The sequence below is a fragment of the Labeo rohita genome, chromosome 21 (genome assembly GCF_022985175.1).
Source record: "Labeo rohita strain BAU-BD-2019 chromosome 21, IGBB_LRoh.1.0, whole genome shotgun sequence".
Classification (NCBI taxonomy): domain Eukaryota; kingdom Metazoa; phylum Chordata; class Actinopteri; order Cypriniformes; family Cyprinidae; genus Labeo; species Labeo rohita.
This window is the reverse complement of record NC_066889.1, coordinates 19495775-19511185: the sequence shown is the minus strand read 5'-3', so window position 1 is coordinate 19511185 and position 15411 is coordinate 19495775. Positions and strand designations below refer to the sequence as shown.

At 36.2% G+C, this 15411-nt stretch overlaps 1 protein-coding gene across 8 annotated transcripts in view; it reads left to right on the top strand.

Moving 5' to 3' along the window:
* Nucleotides 1–15411, top strand: part of vav2 (vav 2 guanine nucleotide exchange factor) — a 194183-nt gene that overhangs the window by 166848 nt on the left and 11924 nt on the right. For 3 of the 8 annotated variants that reach the window (XM_051094017.1, XM_051094014.1, XM_051094020.1), the window contains 14 exons: nt 86–195; nt 284–385; nt 2333–2421; nt 2532–2545; nt 2764–2785; nt 3073–3200; nt 3920–3991; nt 4459–4520; nt 4839–4955; nt 5056–5143; nt 6652–6775; nt 9161–9247; nt 10307–10461; nt 11678–13491. In XM_051094017.1, the coding sequence (XP_050949974.1) occupies nt 86–195; nt 284–385; nt 2333–2421; nt 2532–2545; nt 2764–2785; nt 3073–3200; nt 3920–3991; nt 4459–4520; nt 4839–4955; nt 5056–5143; nt 6652–6775; nt 9161–9247; nt 10307–10461; nt 11678–11725 (1218 nt within the window). In that variant the 3' untranslated portion in view covers nt 11726–13491. Of the gene's footprint in view, nt 1–85; nt 196–283; nt 386–2332; nt 2422–2531; nt 2546–2763; nt 2786–3072; nt 3201–3919; nt 3992–4458; nt 4521–4838; nt 4956–5055; nt 5144–6651; nt 6776–9160; nt 9248–10306; nt 10462–11677; nt 13492–15411 lie in introns of those variants that run through there. The other 5 variants (XM_051094021.1, XM_051094015.1, XM_051094022.1 and 2 more) reach the window with 3 other exon arrangements.

Here is a 15411-nt window from a genome sequence, read left to right as displayed (position 1 = left end):
TACATTTTCAATCCTGCTGCATTCTCTCTACTATGTCTCCGTCCACCACCTCTCCTTCCATCAACCATCTTCTCTCCACCCATAGTGGTCCTATGGCTTCTACCTGATCCATCTGCAGGGGAAGCAGGGCTTCCAGTTTTTCTGCAAGACAGAAGACACCAAGCGCAAGTGGATGGAGCAGTTTGAAATGGCCATGTATGTTAGAACCACATCTGAGTCAAAATGACGCAGTAATTCGATTTTTGATTGCCATATCACACGTGTTGATTACTAATCCATGCAGGTCAAACATCAAACCTGAAAGAGCCACTGCCAACCAGCACAACTTCCAAATGCACACGTTTGAAAAGAACACTGACTGCAGAGGCTGTAAAAAGCTGCTGAGGTGAGGGCTTACCCACAAACACCACTTTCTCAAATTACAGATGCAGCGCAGTGGACTAAGACGGGCTTCAAACCATGTTACTAGGCTACTAGTCTGACCTCTATTACATGAGCTGCTTCACTGATAGGCTGTATTGACTCGTGTGAAATCATAGCGCGCTGACCTAAATTTGCCACTCTGCAGCACAGGTCAGTGTGCACAATAGCTGCTAATTATAACAGCTCTGTATTTCAATCTGTGTGCAAACCGGCCTGGGATTAGTTTGGATGTTGAATGTTGCTGCTTAGTTGTGCTGACATATGGAGTCACATGGGGTGATTGTAATGGTATTAATGCATAATAGGTTGGCTTTCAAAGCCAAGCATCACTGTTACAGTAGCTCATGCCTAGAATTTGAACAAGCCTCTAAGGCTTTTCACACATATCACTGTGTAACGTGACACACCATTTGTGCTATGGACATTATTGATGCCTGAAATTGTGGCTTGTTAACTTATAAGCAATTTAAATGCATGATTTCTGACCTACATATGATAAAATGGTGCTGTAAGAGGGAAAAAAACATAAAAATGGCTATAACTACACAAACATTTGTCCTATGAATATAAAAAAATGCCGTCACGGTCTTGGTCCAAAGTGCCACAAGTGTCTTTTGGGTGCATTTGAGTATCTCAAAAAAAAAACATGGCCGTCATTGGCCGATGAAATTTTAGCACCTATTAGACAAAGTTAACAGAGGCTGATTGGAACGAAATTTGGTGGGCCAGTTTAACTCATGGCCCCATTTCTCTGTGAGAAATCTGAAAGAAATTGGCCACTAGGGGGGCGTTGTCACATTTTTCAAGGGCGTAAATGATTGTATATTGTGTGGTTTTTCGCACATCGTATCATACCATAGAACTCCTCATTCTGGACAACTTTGCCTCTTGAACCACTGCTGTCAATCAGATTGTTTATCAAATGATTGAGAAGATGTAAAAAAAAAAAAAAAAACTACTTTTGCGAACTAGTCCTAGGTTTTTCGCTCAATCTGGAAAAAAATATGCTGCAGTACAATTCTCTGGACTCTCTAGGTCAATAATTATCAAAAAAAAAAAATTGAAATTTACCCTTTGGGAAGCTATAACAGGGTGGTTTAAAAAGGGGCCTGTCCGAATTTACCCCAAATCCTATAAAGCCTAAAGGAAAACTCAAAACTTCACCAAACCTGGTAAGCACACCACCAAGCATGCAACACCAACAAGCATGCAAAGTTTTAAGGAGATCAGACCACAGCTGGTGCTATAACAGTCATAACCGTTAAAAAACATAATATTTCTATGGTAAATTACCTGGATTTGCCAAATATGCTTTTTTAAATCATTGATTTAGGTGGTTGCAAGCTTGCTAAATAATGTCTTTTTTCATATGTGCTTAAATGCCTTAAAAGTGTTTGAACCCTGATTGACGCTTGCAGTGATATTTTAAATTGCTACTGCCTTGAGTTATTATTTTGGAATAAATGTAACATGTTTAAAAACTTGATGAGATTCATACTTGGCTTTAATAAATTGAATAAAAATTACATTGTTCATGTAAAAATGTAAAAAAAAAAAATGTTTCTGATAGTGTAAGCAATGCTTATTTAACCAAGAAAATGTGACTGAGACATGAATTTACATTTGATTTAAAAAATGGATATGGATGCAATGCTAATGCAACTGCTTAGTATACAACACCCTAGCAACATAGTGCTGAGTTATGCATGCATGGGCAAGCATCATTCAAAACCATAACGAAATCTAGTTGTGTTGGATGAATTTGAAATGCGGTAGGACCTCAGGAAATGAAGACATTGTTAGATTATATTGACATTTCTCATTGTTTAATGCCCTACAGTAGCTGCTTTCAGACCCTGAAAATTTATCATTAGTCTCTCACTCTCCTTCTATCCTTGTCTTTCTTTAGGGGTATTTTCTACCAGGGATACTACTGTTCACGCTGTGGGACCGGTGCCCATAAGGAGTGTCTGGAGATCATTACCATCTGCAAAATAAGTGAGCCTCTAACAGAAACCTGCTTCTAAAAAACCACATGTACATCTGCTCTAATTAAAGAGATCAGATCACTGACCATGCTCTCTCTCTCACTTTCATTATTATTTCAGGTCCTCATGATTCGGTGAGTTTTTAGTGCCCTGTACTCATAAAGTTCCATCTCTCCGATAAATTAATTATAGTCTCTCATTGACTTGAACCAAACTTTACTACTTGTTTTTATCTTAAAGTTCTTAACTTTGAAAAACACTTTAGGGATGTTTTAAATAATGCCTGCTTATATAAAAACTGTGTTACACTTTGAAGTGCATTAAATCATAAAATCCACTCTGTCTTTCACAGGAGCCGGGGCTTCCACAATCAGGTAAGAATATAAGTAAAATGATTTCTTGTGTGATCCAAATGTGGTTATGTCAATATGAAAAATGTAGATACTGAACACAGCTTCAGGCTGTTAAACTGAAATCGACCACATTCAAGCACATGCTTTGAAGAAATTGCACATCAGCTCTATGCTGCCATCTAGTGTATAGTTCACGCATGCAGTAAATGCAAAGTGTTTGGTGTGTTCTAAGAATATAAATTATAAGCATTCATATACTTTGTTCTTTGTGCAGTTAGGATGAGCTTTTTTTCCAATGTGCTCTTAAGGTCCAAAGATGGTGGCCATCAGAAATTACCATGGTACCCCTGCCCCGCCAGGCAAGATCCCTCTCTCCTTTCAGACAGGAGAAGTCATTGAGCTCCTAAAGGGAGATCCAGACACATCATGGTGGGAGGTATGATGTTATAAATTGATAATTTACTATGTTTACATAGAGAATCTGTACTATGGTCCAAATTTTACACCTTTCAGGTGCCATATGTGGCTCTGGACCACAAAACCAGTCATAAGTAGCATTGGTATATTTGTAGCAATAGCCAACAATACATTGTATGGGTCGAAATTATACATTTTTTTTTATGCCAAAAATCATTAGGATATTAATTAAAGATCATGCTCCATGAAGATATTTTGTAGATGTCCTGCCGTAAATATATCAAAACTTTATTATTGATTAGTCATATGCATTGCTAAGAACTTAATTTGAACAATTTTAAAAGTGATTTTCTCAATATTTTATTTTTTTTGCACCCTCAGATTCCAGATTTTCAAACAGTTCAAATATATTGTCATCATATTTCAGATGATGTATAAATCTCATTTTCAAAAAATTGATCCTTGACTGGTTTTGTGGTCCAGGGTCACATATGCTAGTAAAAGTAGCCATGGTGAGTAAATTCAATGGAGTAATTGGTCAGTTAAGAAATATTAATTCTTAACTAAGAGTTAAGAAATATTTATGGCCTGTAATTTTTTTCAGTTTTATCAGGTTATCTTTGAACTCTGGTCAAACTTAATGCAGTTTCTGTAGTATAACCCTATGTCTTGTTTTTTATGGCTTGCTTTTCTTAATTCATTAATCTTTACCTGTAAATCATTGGATTTTTATCTCAGGGCAAACTCATCCAAACCCAAAAGACTGGCTTCTTCCCAAGTTCCAGTGTGAAACCATGTTTAGACCCTAAGGTACAAGTTCATAAAAGTACCCAGCAGGCACTGGACGTCAGTATAATGTCAAGTTGACATTTTGTTCCCCAACGTCAGACAGATGTTGCATTTTGGTTGAGACTGAAAATCGGGTTGACGTCAGTATTTGACGTTGGATTTTAGTTACATAACCTAAAAACAACAAAACATCAGCGTCCGCTGACATCGGTATTGGACATCAAATTAATGTTGACAGTAGACGTTAAATTCACAGTTTTGGTCAACTGACGTCGCAACGGAAATTTAACCAAATATCACTGTCTCATTATGTTTTGTGCCTGCTGGGTAAAATCAAATAATGTTAACATTTACATTTCTTTTAATTATACCTAACCTTTGTTTCTCTCAAATATATGATTATTAAAATATTAGGCTGTGTTCTTCACTATTAAAAATTAAACCAGGGCTTGTCTCAAATCATTTTATGATGGTGTTCTTCTCTACAGCCTTTCCAGTCATTTTCCAGCCGTCAGTCCTCCAGAGAGACCGATTACTACGTTTATCCCTGGTATTTCATCCTGTTTTAGAGCACATTGATTTTTCTATTCTTACGCTTCACTTTACCAAGATACTACAAGATTTGGTTTGTTTACAATACACTTTTGACAGTTATGTTAATATTATAATTAGCTATGCTACTCTCATTTGGCCTAGTGAAATTTGCATGGAATTACATGTGTCATAACTATAATCAATGATGATGATTGATTAGCTTTAGGCTAATTGCGAGGCATGTTGAGGGTAACGACCTCTGAGTTGCTGTAATGATGTACAGTGTATTGAATGGGCTTGTGAATGAAGTGTGCGTTTTCCCTGTGGGCTTCAGGTTTGCAGGAAACATGGAACGACAGCAGGCTGACAACCTGCTTAAGTCTCACAGCAGCGGCACCTATCTGATTCGCGAGAGGACAGCAGAAGCAGAGAGATTCGCTATCAGCATCAAGTAAGTGTTACGGGGAACGCATGTATTCATGTCAAGAATCGAACATTCTGTCTGTCTTTTAGTATTTTGTCATTCACCATTGCTATGTGTCTTTTAACAGGTTTAATGATGAAGTGAAGCATATTAAAGTTATTGAGAAAGACAACTGGATTCACATCACTGAGGCAAAGAAGTTCGAAAGCCTCCTGGTAAGAGAAATATTTCGCTGTTAAAAGCAAAATGGGATTTTATGCTTGCACAGTGAAGACTGGACAATTAATTCACTTCACACAATTAACTTGAAGCACCTAACATACTGATTTCTTTGCAAGTTTTATATTGTAGATATTCTTTTAGTGTCTGTACATATACATGCTACTATTCAAAAGCAGAACATTTGTGACTCTGGACCACAAAAAAACAGCCATAAGGATCCATTTTTTAAATTAATAAGCTTTTAATTGATGTATGGTTTGTTAGGAGAGGACAATATTTGGCTGAGATACAACTATTTGAAAATCTGGAATCTGAGGGTGCAAAAAAATCTAAATATTGAGAAAATCACCAAATGAACCAATGCATATTACTAATCAGAAATTAAGTTTTGATATATTTACGGTAGGAAATGTAGAAAATATCTTCATGGAACATGATCTTCACTTAATATCTTGATTTTTGGCATTAAAGAGAAATTCATCATTTTAACCCAACAATGTATTTTTGGCTATTGCTACAAATATACCTGTGGTTTTGTGGCCCAGGGTCAGATTTATTCAGCAAGCATACATTAATTTGATCAAAAATTACAGTTTATATTTATGGGAATATATATATATATATATATATATTGATACATCTTCAAAGGTTATGGGTATCCCAATCAGTTATGATCCTATGGTTTGGATATTAGGGATACTGAATTATTAAATTTGTCTCATCATAAAAAGCATTTCATACTTTTGGCTGGTACAGCTGGGAAAAAATGTAGAAAACTAGAAAACATTGGATCAGCAAACGTATTTCATATTGCACCCATGAGAAAATCCTCTGAAAAAATGTGGGTTTTTTTTTTTTTTTTTTGGAGCATTTACCTTCACACAAAAAATAATTGTAAGAATGTATATTACTTTTAGATTTTTTGGATTTTATTTTTAATTAATAATAAAGACAACTAAATATATTATTTTTGAGTTTGTTTGTTTTTTGTTTGTTTCTTTCTTTCTCTCTCTTTCTCTTGTTAGTTTTGCTTTTGTTAAAGAAAAATTTTGTTTGTAATGTTGTTTATACAATATATATTTTGTTTTATGTAATGTCTGAAAATAAGACTATATATATAAAATAATGACAGTTTATGATGTTAGAAACATTTTCTATTTCAAATAAATGCTATTCTTTTGAACTTTCTATTCATCAAAGAATCCTGAAAAAAAAATTGCCACAGAGATATTTAGCAGCACAACAGTTTTCAACATTGATAATAATATGAAATGTTTCTGGAGCAGTAATCGCTGGTGGAAATGTAGCTTTGCATCACAGGAATAAATTACATTTTGAAATACATTGAAATAGAAAACGGTTATTTTATTAAAAAACTATATACTGTACTTTTTTCCTTGCAAATACTGGTATTTCTTCTGAAAATGCATGTTAAAAAAGATGAAAAAATCTGGAATATCAAAGTGCTGTAAGTAACTTTAGCTGTGTTTCTTTGTTACAGGAGCTTGTGGAGTATTATCAGAGTCATTCACTGAAAGAGAGCTTCAAGCTGTTGGACACAACATTACGTTACCCTTACAAATCCAGGGAACGCTCAAGTTCTCGCACCAATACCCGCTCACCAGGTAAACATTTGCTGCCATAATCCTCCTTCGCTTTTTATCTCTATCGTTCGCTCCCTGTCTCCCTTTTTTATTTTCACTCTTCTGCTTTCTTGCTTTTTCTGGCACACATTTTGTATTGAGCCCCCACCAGTCTGGCCAGCAGCCTTCTTGGACACACTCTGGAAGTCTGAACAAACAAACCCTGCCAGCTGGTCCCGCCCTCACATTCTGTATGCCCCACCTCCTGGCATTTCAGCTGTCATTCATCTTGGGTTGGTTGTTAAGGATCCGCCCACTCTGGCTGAGGCCGAGGCCTGACTGAGACTTCTGGCTCCTGGGGCCAAGTTTTGCTCGGCCAGCTGAATAGGTTCCAATAAACAGATGCTTCATTAGATGTATTATAAATGATGTGCCTTTGTTCGTTTTCCAGTCAAGCTTAACTGGTGTTCACTGATACTTTTATGCAAGTGCTAAAAGACAATGTCTTTTTGTGAGGGGCTGAGAATATGGAAGGCTTGAAGATCTCCATAAGTAACACAAGAGCTGCTTAAAGGAGCCATTCACCCAAATTTTGTTATTCACTCACACTAATGTTGTTTCAGACCTGTGTGACTTCCTTTTTCCAGAAAAACAGAAAAGGACACTGAATGTTCACTGTGTTCTTTTCCATACTATTAAAATAAATGAAAGCTGATACACACACTGACATTCAAACGCTGGGGGTCGGCAATATTTTTTTTATGTTTTTGAATGAAGTTTCTTTTGCGCATCAAGGCTGCATTTGTGACCCTGGAAGACAAAACCAGTCATAATGGTAATTTAAAAAAAAAAAAAAAAGAGATTTATACATAATCTGAAAGCTGAAAAAAGCTTTCCATTGATGTATGGTTTGTTAGGATAGGACAATATTTGGGAAAATCACCTTGAAAGTTGTCCAAATGAAGTTAGCAATGCATATTACTAATCAAAAATTAAGTTTTGATATATTTATGGTAGGAAATTTACAAAATATCTTCATGGAACATGATCTTTACTTAATATTCTAATGATTATAACGATAATAATCGATATACATATAGTATACATATTATACTATAAATCACATGGGTCACATTTATTTTTTCAAATATACAGTAAAAACTAATACTGTGAAATATTATTACAATTTAAAATAAGAGTTTCCTTTTAATTTATTTTAAAAATAAATTTATTTAAAATAAATCTATTACTTTAATGTCACATGATCCTTCATAAATCAAAAACTTTTCGTAGTATTATAAATGTTGATCAAAAGAGTTGTGCTTCTTAATATTTTTGAGGAAACCGTGATTTTCTAGGATATTTTTGACAAATTAAAAGTTCAAAAGAACAAAATTTATTTGAAATATACAAATCTTTACTGTTGCTTCTAATCAATTTAATGTGTTCTTTCAAAATAAATGTATTAATCTCTTTAAAAAAAAGCTTAGCTTCTGAAAGGTAATATGTACTTTACCTAAAATCAATTTTCTGTCAAAAAAATGAATTCTGATTGTGACTGTTAGAACATGTACTGAACACAAACTCTCTCACACACATACGAACACCTTTCTGACTCTTTAATGTCCTTAAAGTCTGTGTAAAGCAATATTAAATGTTCTAATTTGTCACACCATAGAAAATGTTAATAACCACCCAACCAAATTTGAATTATATAAAAAAGCCAAGTAAATAAAATAAGTTTTCAAAATCTTGAAAAAATAAGCAGTATTTTCTGCTCTCAAACGCTGGTGGCATCCACTGTTGGCTGTGAAGCCACACCCACTAGTGGGAAAGCTCCGCCTCTCTCAAGTGTCAAATACTGCCAAACTGTAGCAAACTGTAGACTGTAGTAAGTAACGATAATGACAGTAACTCACGATTTAGCAGGCGAACCACTGATGCTAGTGCGCTCTAGTTTTTAGATGTGTTTAACTTGAAGCATCACTGCGCATACTGATTAGTGTAGATTCAAGAGCGATTCGAAAGCATATGGAGCCGTCTGCTTTCTGTAGATCTCACTTTACTTTGATGTCCTACAATGATTGGTCTGCGCAGTGCTGCTTCAAGTTGAACACACTTCTTATAGTGTTAGGGGAGGGCCCATGCTCAGTGACTCCATTGCGTCATCAAGACATGCTTTTAGCCCTGCCCAAAAAATCCTGAACACAAAAGTGGGGGCACATAAGCAATTCACATTTTTAAAACAATTTTATCATTTATAATGTGTTTAGAAATTCTCTTAATTGCCTTTGCACGGACTTTAAATTTAAATTTTTTACCCTGTAATTTTTGTTGTGCCCTTCCTCTTTTATTTGTTTGCGCTGTCTCTCACTCTCTGCCTGTCTGTCTCTTTGTCCCCCCCTCTCTCCCCCCGTACTGTCTCAGCAGCCACCTGTGCTTCCTACAACTTCTCCTTCCTCAGTCCTCAGGGCCTCAACTTCTCCTCTCAAAGCTCTGCTCCCTTCTGGTCAGGTATTGCGCTTCTTGCTTGTTCGTGCTCTTGCATCATCCATGCCACCTTCCCCAAATCCTCTTCACTTTCAACCCTTCATCTCCCATCAACATGTCTCCCCCGGTTGTGTTTTCATCGTCGTCTCATTAGTGTTCCAGACATTGATAAAGTTCCGGTGAAAATACCCCAGCATTAGTCACAAGCTTCCATTCATTCACATCTCGCTCACAGTGTCACAGTGTCAATAAATCTGTTGTTTAAAGTATTAGTTCACTTCCAGAATAAACGTTTCCTGATAATTACCCTGATGTCATTCAAGATGTTCATGTCTTTCTTTCTTCAGCTGAAAATAAATTAAGGTTTCCGAGGAAAACATTCAAGGATGTTTTTCCATATAGTGGACTTCAGTGGGATCAATTGGTTAAAGGTCCAAATTGCAGTTTCATTGCAGCTTCAAAGGGCTCTACACAATCTCAGATGAGGAAAAAGGGTCTTATCTAGCGAAACGATCAGTCATTTTGTAAAAACAAAAGTTAAAATGTATATACTTTTTAACCTAAGATGCTCATCTTGCAGTAGCTTTGTGATGCGTGTCAGTGTTTTCAAATATTTCCAATTCATTGTTGGAAAGTGCACTTGCGGTTAGTTCTTCATTTGTGTGCTTCGTTTAAAAAAGATAAGTTGGGATAAAAAACTCCATCTCATTTTCTTCTCTAGCTTCAACATTGTCCAACATCATGGTTTTTAGTGTTTATTTAACGTGTTTTATTTAACTTATTTATTGCAAGACAAGCATTTGTGGTTAAAAAGTACAATAATTTTATTTTTTTTTTAAGAAAAAAAATGGCTCCCACTGTAGTTAGTCCACTATATGGAGAAAAATCCTGGAATGTTTTTCTCAAAAACCCTCATTTCTTTTTGACTGAAGAAAGAAAGACCTGAACATCTTGGATGACATGGGAGTGAATAAATTATCTGTAAATTTCTGTTCTAGAAGTGAACTAATCCTTTTAAGCATTTAATGGTGCTCATCATCACCTTACATGCGCTAATCTTGGGATGTTGCTGGCCTTGTTCAGTATTCACACCCAGGGTAGTGAGCACAGCTGTGGCGCGATACAACTTTGCTGCTCGAGACATGAGAGAGCTGTCCCTGCGAGAAGGGGACATTGTCAAGATCTACAGCAAGATCGGTGGAGACCAAGGCTGGTGGAAAGGAGAGGCCAACGGCAGGGTAATAAAACAAGCAAATGATCTGAAATCAAGCTTCAAATACAGTTGAGGTCAAAAGTTTCCATACAGCTTGCAGAATCTGCAAAATGTTAATTATTTTACCAAAATAAGAGGGATCATACAAAATGCATATTATTTTTTATTTAGTACTGTCCTGAATAAGATATTTTACATTAAAAGATGTGTACATACAGTCCACAAGAGAAAATAATAGTTGAATTTATAAAAAATTATCCTGTTCAAAAGGTTACATACACTTGATTCTTAATACTGTGTTGTTACCTCATTTGATCCACAGCTGTTTTTTTGTTTAGTGATAATTGTTTGTGAGTCCCTTGTTTGTGCTGAACAGTTAAACCGCCCACTGTTCTTCAGAAAAATCCTTCAGGTCCCACATACTCTTTGGTTTTTCAGCATTTTTGTGTATTTGAACTCTTTTCCAACAATTATGCGTAATTTTGAGACACTGAGGACAACTGAGGGACTCATATGCAACTATTACAGAAGGTTTAAATGTTCACTGATGCTCCAGACGGGAAAACGATGGATTAAGAGCAGGGGGTGTAAACTTTTGAACAGAATGAAAATGTGTACATTTTTCTTATTTCGCCTAAATATCATATTTTTTCATTTAGTGCTGCCCTTCAGAAACTACAGAATGTCCTTACATGTTTCCCAGAAGGCAAAATAAGTTAAATTGGCCCTGATCTTCAAATTTCAAAAGTTTTCACCCCCCGGCTCTTAATGCATCGTTTTTTCCTTCTGAAGCATCAGTGAGTGTTAGAACCTTCTGTAATAGTTGCATATGAGTCCCTCAGTTGTCCTCAGTGTGAAAAGATGGATCTCAAAATCATACAGTCATTGTTGGAAAGGATTCAAATACACAAAAATGCTCACTCATGAACAACTATCATGAAATAAAACACACACACAGCTGTGAATCGTTCAGGTAACAACAGTATTAAGAATCAAGTGTATGTAAACTTTTGAACAGGGTCATTTATAAATTCTGCTATAATTTTCTCTTGTGGACTGTGTGTAAACGTATTTTATGTGAAATATCTTACTTAGGTCGGTAGTAGTTAAAAAATGACATGCATTTTGTAGGATCCATTTTTTAGTACAATAATTAACATTTTGCAGATTCCGCAAGGTGTATGTAAACTTTTGACCTTAATTGTATTAAAACAAGCAATATCTCCATGTTTTCCATTCAGATTGGATGGTTCCCCTCGACGTACGTCGATGAAGAGGGTGTGCAGTGAAACTCTGGGGTCTCACATCGTCCGTTAAATCCGCAGCCCTCTGAGAGGACTCTCTGGAAGACTTTTTTGCTGGAAACATATTTTACAATGATTATTTGTACTTCTGTCTCCTTTCGTCACGTACGAATATGCTTTTTTCCCTTTCTCGGAATGTCTGTGTGATCTCTGTGAAGAAAAAAACTGCTCCAAGTCTGTTCGTTCGCAGCGGCAGGAGGAGGAAAACTGTGAACAGAGCAGAACTTTGCCTTGAAGTGGCCAAAGGACAAGCATGGCTTTAAATTTGTACAGAAATACCTGTAAGGTGCGCTGCCGGCCACACGGGGATATAATTGGGGGTGGGGATGTATAAAATTATATATAAAGATAATTTATTAAAGAGATATATCTATGATTAAAATGCAATGTTGAACAATGTTCAACAGCAGCAGCGCAAAGAATATACGAGAGCAGAAAAGATGCACTTTGCATTTCTTTACAGAGAGAATTTGCCTTAGTAAATGGTAATGCCTTTAGAGGTGGAAGTAAAGAGATGGATTCAGACTCATCTTGCACATACACACTCGTACATCTGCCCTGTCCAGAAATACGGTGCCTTTTCGTACGTGTTCTTCACTCCCAACAGCGTCTAGTTTATATAGCTGCAACAGCGGTGCACTCTCACGGCCCTCAACGCTGCTCAACCAGAAGACCATAAACAAGACTGAACATTTCTTGAACTGGAATGAACAGATGACCAGATCTGCTCATCATCTCACTGGAATGAAGGGGCAGCTAACCGAATTGCTTTAGCTGACTTGGACAATGAAGGATACAAGCACCATCATGTCTTCCTCAAACTTCAAGAGGATGCAAAAGTGCAATGGAGTGTCAGGAAGAGGTTCAGCTAACGCTGTTTCTGTGATTAGCATTTCTTCCCACATTCTCAGTGGTCCAAATTTGGACTAAAAAGGGAAAACTGAATGCTGTGCACTGACTTATCATGAATACCCAGAGGTTTCTGTGAGATTTTTTTTTTTCGTCTTCTACAAGCACATACATTTTGCCATTCCACCTTTCTCGTCTGCAGCCTGCCACATTATCTTACCAGAGTATCTTGCCTTACTGGTGGACACATTTGGTGCTACATATTGAAATCCCTTGAGTTAGGGTGGAATTTTCTTTTATGCTGTTGTGGACGAGACCCACTGCTGAAAAAACCTCAGCCATCAAGTGCACTTTATACGTCCAGAGACCTTTTAACACAGGACACCACACTGCAGACCTAGACATTAAAATGTCATATTATTTAAAAATTTGTTTGAAATGTCCTTGTTTTTACCTCTGGAGGAAAAAAAATAAATCCTTGACACTATGAGCAGCGATCCCTCAGAGATATTGAACATTACCTGTAAACTCCGTAAGTGCATGGATGTGTCCCTCATACAGTCCTTGGAGAAAAACCTTTCAGTGTTGCCGGCCGTCAGAAATTGAACCTGTAAATCGAGGCGGGAGAGTGCTAGACTGTAATAAAGCATCGGATGTGTTTTAGCTGCGCTCCAGGCGATAGAAGAGTGCGGCTCGGGTGGAGGTAGCGCTGGCTTAGGGGCTTAGTACCTGTTTGTGTAGTGGACAAAATCCCATTGCATGTGGTCATAGATATTACAACTGCTGTCCGTGAATCCTAAAAAAAAGATGTTTAAAAATCAAGAAATTGTGTAAATTTTTTTGAATGGTCAGTTATTTCGAAACTGAGGTCTATCATGAAATAAATATTTCTTTTTTGCCTATTTGCGGTGTCCTTTTCATTGTTAACATGATACTCCAACAGCATTCTTTGATGCACAGTTGAGGTCAAAAGTTTACATACACTTTGCGGAATCTGCGGAATTATTTTACCAAAATACGAGGGATCGTACAAAATGCATGTTATTTTTTCATGTAGTACTGACCTGAATAAGATCTTGCACAAAAAAGGCCTTTACCTATAGTCCACATAGAAAATAATACCACGTTCAAAAGTTTACATACACTTGTCCCAACTCGAGGACCTTTCCCGATTCTAACCCCCCCTCTCCCACTTTGCTTTCTGTCAGCTCTACACGGTCCTGTCCTGATAAACAGCAAAAATGCCAAAAATACATTTTTAAAAAAGATGTACATGCACTTGATTTCTTATACTGTGCTAAGAGCCGGGAGATGAAAACTTTTTGAATTTGAAAATCAGGGTAAATTTAACTTATTTTGTCTAATGGGTAACTTGTAAGGGTCTTCTGTAGCTTCTGAAGGGCAGTATTAAATGAAAAAAATATTATATTTAGCCAAAATAAGAAAAATGTACACATCTTCATTCTGTTCAAACGTTTTCACCCCTGGCTCTTAATGCATCGTTTTTTCTTCTGAAGCATCAGTGAGCATCTGAACTTCTGTAATAGTTGCATATGAGTCCATCAGTTGTCCTCAGTGTAAAAATTGCATCTCAAAACTAGACAGTCATTGTTGGAAAGGGTTCAAATACACAAAATGCTAAAAAAAACAGAATTTGTAGGACCTGAAGGATTTTTCTGAAGAACAGCTAGTGTTCAGAACAAACAAGAGACTCATGAACAACTATCACTAGACAAAAAAACAGCTGTGGATCATTCAGGTAACAAAGTATTAAGAATCAAGTGTATGTAAATTTTTTTTTATAAATTCACCTATTATTTTCTCTTGTGGACTATATGTAAACATATTTCATGTGAAATATCATATTCAGGTCAGTACAAAATAAAAAATAACATGCATTTTGTATGATATTTCTTACTTTGGTAAAATTAACATTTTGCAAATTCTGCAAGGTGTATGTAAACTTTTGACCTCAACGCTATGTGTTTAGAATCGCCACTAGGTGGCGTCAAGTTACTTTTTTCATGACAGAAAGCACCTGATTTGATTTTGAACAGTCAGACTGGTCCAACACACATGGTTACAGTTATGCATAAAATGTAAGGACGTGTGACCATCTGTGCGTAATCTTACCTCTGTTCTGCACATCACAATCAATTCCATCGTAATTTATTTGCCAACTAATGCAGCACCTATCGACAGAGAAAAAAATAAGCATTGCATTTCTTCTTCTTGGTTTCATAAGAATAAAAAAATCTACAACAAATGCAGCGGGAACAAAGAGCCATCTTCGTGTGATTAATCTTGTTTGAGGATGTTCATTAGCATTGGCACATCCAATTAAAAGAGATCTCCTTGAGAACAGCTTGTGTCACGCCCAACTAGCTTTCTTTTTTCTAATTACCTCAGTGAATACAGCTAGGTTGAGATTTATTAAGGTGATTTATCAGCTGTTTATTAGATTTTCATGACACTTTTGTGTCTTTATTAAAATGAGCTACTAAATAGAGTGATAGTAATTTAATTAGAATAATTTATATATAATAATTAGAATAAAAATGACACTTTTAACAATATTTCAAGTGTAATTTATGAGATGTGGTGTATTTTGAATCCAGTTTTTCTTTATAAAAAGCAAACGGTTGATTATACTGATTTCAAAGTTAAGAATTAATTAGGTCGAATATGCATTGATCCAAAAACCATAATAACATCTTAGTTGATAATTCAGTATACTTTATTATTGACAAAACATCCCATGTTTTGGTAGTGACTGTATTTCGGCAGTGACAGTAATGCTTTGGTAGCAACCACATCACATT